At 40.3% G+C, this 6,260-nt stretch overlaps 2 protein-coding genes across 2 annotated transcripts; both read left to right on the top strand.

The window, feature by feature from the left end:
* The first annotated feature begins 236 nt into the window (after positions 1 to 236).
* On the top strand, positions 237 to 1,916 carry LOC121656858. Its single transcript, XM_042012045.1, has 7 exons — positions 237 to 736; positions 839 to 918; positions 1,080 to 1,109; positions 1,194 to 1,242; positions 1,341 to 1,363; positions 1,435 to 1,488; positions 1,774 to 1,916. Exons 1-7 carry the CDS (start codon positions 431 to 433, stop codon positions 1,856 to 1,858), a joined length of 627 nt encoding a protein of 208 aa, XP_041867979.1. The 5' UTR covers positions 237 to 430; the 3' UTR covers positions 1,859 to 1,916.
* A 570-nt stretch (positions 1,917 to 2,486) lies between these two features.
* LOC121628048 lies at positions 2,487 to 4,623 on the top strand. Its single transcript, XM_041966948.1, has 6 exons — positions 2,487 to 2,497; positions 2,858 to 3,171; positions 3,294 to 3,472; positions 3,555 to 3,727; positions 4,165 to 4,423; positions 4,504 to 4,623. The coding sequence occupies exons 2-6, from the start codon at positions 3,015 to 3,017 to the stop codon at positions 4,621 to 4,623; spliced, it is 888 nt and encodes a 295-aa protein (XP_041822882.1). The 5' UTR covers positions 2,487 to 2,497; positions 2,858 to 3,014.
* Positions 4,624 to 6,260: the final 1,637 nt, after the last annotated feature.

The raw sequence follows: 6,260 nt of genomic DNA, 5'->3' as shown, positions 1-6,260 counted from the left end.
TCTGCTGCTGAACAGGATAGGGCAGTTTCCATCTGCTCCACCACAGTCCAGGCTGGAACCTACAAGGAGTGCAGTGAATCTTCTGCCTGCTGTTATCCAGCATCCCACCCCAGCGTTTCAAACCGATGCCCCTCGAATGCTGTCTGGGTCACGGCAGCTGCCTGCTCCATCTAGCCATACCCTGCCTGCTACTCTGAGCCATATCCCACCTGCTCCACCTTGCCACATCCCTCCTGCTCAAACTTGCCACTACCAAGCTGTTGCCCCTCGCAACACTGTTTATCAGCCCCAGCCTGACAATGTTCAGGTACAGTTGTCAAGGCTTTTTCGGCATCATCAAAGAGGAGTAGGCACTGGGGTTAGAAAGAGGAAGCGGGAGACCCCTTGGTCCCATACTTTCATTTGTTTACCTGATCCTCAATGGACTTGTATGCCCACAGTAGAGGAGGCTCGCTACTTTTCCTCTTGTGGATTAGGACGAAAAACTGTGTGGTTCCCACACAATGAAGGAGACCACTTATACTTTAGCGAGCATCTCTTCTCTGCGTTCCCGGCTCTTAGGGATGGCGGTGGGTTTGTCCTGGCCCGTGGCAGCAGAGGAAAGGTTTTGGAGCAAATGCCAATACCACCAGAGGGATACAGCGTGAGCTTTGTACGCTCAGCTTCTACAAGGGCTCCCTTGTACATCATCCCCCTTCAACGCAGCCTTACGCTCAGTCATCCGTCAGTTGAAGAGGCAGGTTTCAAAATTTTTCAATAGAGGTGTGTGTGTGTGTGCTTTTAGATTGTATGGATATTTAACTTATTTTTATTTTATTTTTTGGTACAATGTGCTTAGGTGCCAAAAGTGATGGAGACGTGTCTTAGCTGCCAGTCCTTAATGCCACTTTGTGACTTGGCTGACCATATCCTGGAGTGGTAATAAAGACCATTAGTTTTGCAAAAATATATAGCACTATATTATATATTTGAAGATATAACTGGCCAGAGTATTTATCCGCTAATGACACATTGCTCTTATGAAAAACTAAATTTAACTGAAACTGAATCATTTTATTCTTTGTTTTGCCTTTGTACAGCACAGGAAAAGAAGAATCAAGGAATGATGAGTATGTCCCAGTTCAGATCATTATCTTAGGAAAACAAACATTTGTGAAACTATTTTTATTTTTTTAATTACCCACTTTTTTCAGAGACTACATGGATGATGACCTGGCTGTGGCTATACAGCAGTCTTTAGAGGTCAGTTAATTTATTCAAACATTACAAAAGCCAGTACTGTTCAGGTCAAACAAATAAAGTTTGAATTCTTTGATGCCATTTTATTTTTGCCTTCTCAGGACCAAGTGGCACCTGTGCAACAGTAAGTGTTGTGTACATTTTTGTAACAAACACATAGGCAAAACACTTATAGGAAATCTATATTCTTGGCAGACAATCAATAATTGTTATAGAGGACGAGGTTGGAGCAGCAGCAGGTGTGATAAAGTAAGTTGTTCAAACTAAAAAGCCACGACTTCTTCTATCACTGTATATTTCTTATTTTGATGGATTTCAATATTGTTTATTACTTTGTGCTTGCTAGTACTCAGTGTGAGGTCCAAGAGCAGAACCCTGTACTTGAGGTTGGAGTTGTCAGGACACCTGATGTTGTTCTAAAGTAGGTTATCTAACACAGAAATATAAATTCTCTGAGAATGATGTCTGACAGCTTTATTTTAAATGTTATTATCTTCATCTTTAAAGTTACTATTATTATTTGGTACCCCATAGTGCTCAGAGGCACACCCAGGAGCAGGTGATGGTGGAGGTGGCTGAACTGGACGAGAACACAGAAAATGAAGGGACAAGCGAGTGAGCGTTATGCACATTTCTATTTTTGTAAAATATATATATATATCTAACAGTGACGTGCGGTGAGGTTCATGGCTGGTGAGGCACTGACTCCTCTGGAGTCCGATTAACTATTCTAAGAGCTGAAAAGAGCATCTTATTTCACAATTCATCCAACAGCATGCAACTATGCCCCCTTGAGGTGAGGCAGAGTACCGCCTGCCTCACCTACGGACTCTTATCTGCACTTTATTGTACAATCAGCAGAAATAATTTTTTTAGCACATACATCAAAGACGTTACACAGACTGTAGTGAGTCTTGGTGTATAACAAATATTTCTGTAAAGTTCATATTGGCGATATACTGAGGAACAGAAACGGGCACGGGTCATGCAACCCAGTTTATGTAGGATCGGGCAGTCAGACGAGAGGTGTCGCAGTCTGTCCTGCCACTCCTCCGTCAGCGCTCCCCTGATCCTCCACACCTGTCCCTGATCCCAGCTCTCCAATCAACCCAACCTGTCACACCTGTCTCCCATTTACTCACCAGTCCTTATATACACCAGCACCACAGTCACTCCCTGTTGGACCTTAATCCTGCGCTCTGCATGGACTCACCCCTCCGCCGTTTCTGGTTCCTGTCCCTCCTTCAGTCCTGTCGACGTAAGACCTTTACATTGTGTTTCAGATTGTTAAATAAAGAATGGTAAACCTGCCCTTGTCTCTAAGGGAGTCCTGCATAACATGGGCACAGCTCTTCACAGATCAGTGTAAAATATTGTTTATTTACACTGCCTCTCCTGACCGCACGTCACTGGTGTAACATTGTTTAATTTCTTATCAAATTCAAAGCTGTATGTATGTAATGTATGTTATGTATGTGTGTGAATGCACATGTGTATGTATGCATATATGGATTTTTTTTTTTTTTTTTTTTTTTTTTAAAAAAGGCCTCTGCCAAGATAAACCATGTTGTATTGTATAATCACCACACCCAAAAATGCAAATGTTGTATTTTTACAAGTCTCCAGATTTAAAAACTGTCCTTGGAGATCTTGAAAAAGGTCTTCTGAGAACTTCATCCCCCATCCACAATTGTCTGAATGTGTGCCGAGAGTTCCTGCTTGAAGGATCTTTCAGAGCATTTAGACGAACTCACTTCAATCCCTGTCATCGCTTGATGATCACATTTGTTGATGACGAGGGACAGAGTGAGGGTGCCGTGGACGATGGTGGTCCCAGCCGGGAATACTTGCGACTTCTCATAGCAGCGCTAAGAGATAGCCGCTACTTTGAGGGGCCAGAGAGCAGCAAAAATCTTTCCCTAGTACCCCGAGGTACTAAGTAATACATAGTGTTTAAATATAAAGTCCAATCATGACACATAGAAATGTAGAAACTATTTAATTTCTTCTGTCAGCAATTCTAGCTGGAGACTTACTTTTTACATATGTTGCAGGTCTGGAGTTCGGGGACTATAAAGTCATTGGTCAAATGCTATCCCTGGCCCTTCTCCAAGGAGGAGTACGGCCCTCTTTTTTGTCGTCAAGGCTGTATGCTTTGTTGTGTCGGCAACAAACAGGCCCAGTATCAGTTGAGGAGGTTGGTGACTGGGAACTGCGCCAGCACCTGGATAAAGTGGGTAGCACAAGTACCAGGATTTATCTTTTTATTTAGGTTGTCCAACATATGTTTGATATCATTGTTCTCATTGATGCAGATTAAAGCTGCAGAAAACTTGCAGGAAGCCCAGCGTGCCGTTGAAGAAGGCTCAGCGGCTCTGCATGCCCTGGGCTGTGCAAGGTCTCTTACAGACATGGAGAGCAGGCAGGCTCTCATTGAGGAAGCGGCAAAGTCGCATGTTGAGGGGCGCACTAAAGCTGCATTAGACCAGTAAGTTACATCCCATGAACTGAATATAGCTATGTCAAGAGGGGTCCACTGTGTTTATAAAAAATAAATAAATAAAACTATTGGACTGTTTTGTTAATGTAAGTTTATGATTTAATGTGTAGTACATGCGACACAATACTGTGTATAGAAAATGGGGTAATGTGCCATACAAGCATTATTGGTTACTAATGTGGTTATTACATATACATACACACATTGACCCCTGGGAAATTTGACTGAGACTTTTATTTAACTAGCATGTTTTTTCTTGGTGATTAGAGAGGCGCCTGTGTCAATCTTAAAGATAAGACGATAACCAGAACAAGAGACATCGCTGGACAAAAATAATTCTCGGCTTTAATTTGAAGTTTTGGCAGTAAATTAATGCAAGTAGTTTTTATTCGCAATTAAAATTTTATTTGAAATCTTTTTTACAGGCTAATTGAGGGATTGGACTGCCTCAAGGTGGCAGAGGCAATGAGGGACCATCCAGATGTCCTTCGGCCCATCTTCATTTCCGGACACAGCCAGCTGACTGTACAGAGCTTGATGACTCTTTTTGAGATTGTTCTTTCCCCACCTGGCAGCAATGCCCGAAGAAGTGAAAATTTGACACTTACGTTTTGGAGGGACTGGTTAATTGATGTTGGCGGTAAGTTATGCACAATGACTGTTATATACATACTTTCTACAAAAGTAATTTAAATATTACATTGTGTTTTCATTCAGATGGTTCACAGTCAGCCTTGACAAGATTTTGATTTTTGCCTCTGGAGTGGACCAAATCCCTCCAATGGGCTTCCCCCAGAGGCCTCAAATCGAGTTTCTCCATGCCCCTCATGAAAGTGGTGCTCGACGGCGCTATCCTGAAGCCAACACGTGCAGTGTTGTTTTGAGGCTCCCGATTCATCACACATTTGAGGACTTTGTGGAATACATGGAATCAGGAATCTGTCAGTCACCAACTTTTGGCTTCATTTAGTTGGCTCATTGGTAGCCGAGTGTAGGGGATCAGTTCATTTATGCACGTTGTGTGTGTGTGTGTGTGTGTGTGTGGTGGTGTATGGGCGTGCTGTGTGCTATTGTTGCCAGTAATTTTATTATTCACGCCCCTTTTTTTTTTTTTTTTTTACTGTTCAAAATGTCTTATATAAATCATTTTTGTTTACTAAATAGACATGTTGTCTTTATGACATGTAAGGAAAAATCACACCTGAAGATGTCGTCATTGTTGACTGGTGGTGTAAATGTTTTTTTTTTTTTTTTTTTTTTTTTTTTTTGTGCTCTAGGACAGCATTGCAATAAGTTCATACTTGTATTTAAGGCTTTTTGGTGTGAAAAGGATAAAACTATGTTTACTGCAACCAGATGTTTGGGAAGGCTCTAATTCCTCAACAGAATGTACATCCCCTACCACTGATTGTCAAAAAACATTGTTCTTTGGTATTTAGATACTGTTAAGTTTTTATTTATTTTTATTGCACTGGAAATTTGTCACATAAAAATATTAAAAAGGCTTGATTGAGGACTGGAGGTGTAATTTAATCTTTAAATCTAACACATTTTGTTTTGTTTTTTTTTTTTTTTATTTGGCCAAAATGTCTTTCCATTCTTATACATTAGAAAGCTATTCTTTTCCCCTCTGTAGACTTGATTTTGGTCAATGGTATTATCACAGTTCTTTAAAACATCAAAAGTGGGTATGTAGTCCAATAATAACCATATATTAAAAAAAAAAAAAAAAAAATTGTATGTTCTGCCCCAGTCTTCATTACATTTTACAAGCTCATTCTGTCAAAGTTGGTTAGTGTGTCAATAGTGAACAAACTGTTTTGCCAAACCTCAAATTACAATATGAGATATTTGGAAACATGGAAAACAAGCCGTTTCCTTTACTTGTGAAATAATTTAACTTGTTGGGAGTAATATTAACTTGTACATTTTTTTTTTTTTTTTTTTTTTTTTTTAAGTTTTGTGGATGTATCCAAAATTCTCTTTGCGTTACAGAAGTTTTTCCCCACTATGGCTACATCTGAAATTTACTTTGTGCCTATGGTGGCCCTCATGATGCTGTAAAACTTGAATACACAATGGGCAATGATTCCCTGTTTTGGGGCCCCAAAACTTGGCAATGAGTCCTTAGAGTCCCTGAATGAAGGCACGGATGGTATTTTGATCATTTCAAATATTAAAATGTCCTCCAAGGATAAGGCTGTTCTCAATTGAAATATAAATGAGTTTCAAAAAAAAAATAAAAAAATGCTTAGCGCTCATTGACCAATTAGGCCCCCTAGTGGTAAAACATTTTCAATTGGTTGAACTATGATTACACAATCCAGTGGCCCAGACTCTAGTTACCATGCAGAGCGATCTGAGTCCTGCAAATGCAGGCACACATTTATACTTTGTATAAATAAATGTGTGCCTATACAATGTGTGTACTTCTTTATACAAAGAACTCCAGGGTTAATTTTAAAGTTTTAGACCAAGAATTTAACCCCTATCATTGGCCCAACGCTGTTTGCGCTAGGAC

Source organism: Melanotaenia boesemani, chromosome 17 (genome assembly GCF_017639745.1).
Source record: "Melanotaenia boesemani isolate fMelBoe1 chromosome 17, fMelBoe1.pri, whole genome shotgun sequence".
Classification (NCBI taxonomy): Eukaryota; Metazoa; Chordata; class Actinopteri; order Atheriniformes; family Melanotaeniidae; genus Melanotaenia; species Melanotaenia boesemani.
The sequence above is the reverse complement of the archived record's forward strand: the minus strand, read 5'-3'. Positions and strand labels throughout refer to the sequence as shown.

What these genes read in the sequence shown, in the direction of transcription:
- LOC121656858 (XM_042012045.1), top strand. Translation starts at nt 431, where the DNA reads ATGCCCACAGTAGAGGAGGCTCGCTACTTTTCCTCTTGTGGATTAGGA. An exon ending in GTCATCCGTCAGTTGAAGAG is followed by an intron (nt 737 to 838) that starts GCAGGTTTCAAA and finishes CAATGTGCTTAG; the next exon opens with GTGCCAAAAGTGATGGAGAC. An exon ending in GAAGAATCAAGGAATGATGA is followed by an intron (nt 1,110 to 1,193) that starts GTATGTCCCAGT and finishes CACTTTTTTCAG; the next exon opens with AGACTACATGGATGATGACC.
- LOC121628048 (XM_041966948.1), top strand. Translation starts at nt 3,015, where the DNA reads ATGATCACATTTGTTGATGACGAGGGACAGAGTGAGGGTGCCGTGGAC. An exon ending in TCTTTCCCTAGTACCCCGAG is followed by an intron (nt 3,172 to 3,293) that starts GTACTAAGTAAT and finishes CATATGTTGCAG; the next exon opens with GTCTGGAGTTCGGGGACTAT. An exon ending in TATACATACTTTCTACAAAA is followed by an intron (nt 4,424 to 4,503) that starts GTAATTTAAATA and finishes TTGCCTCTGGAG; the next exon opens with TGGACCAAATCCCTCCAATG.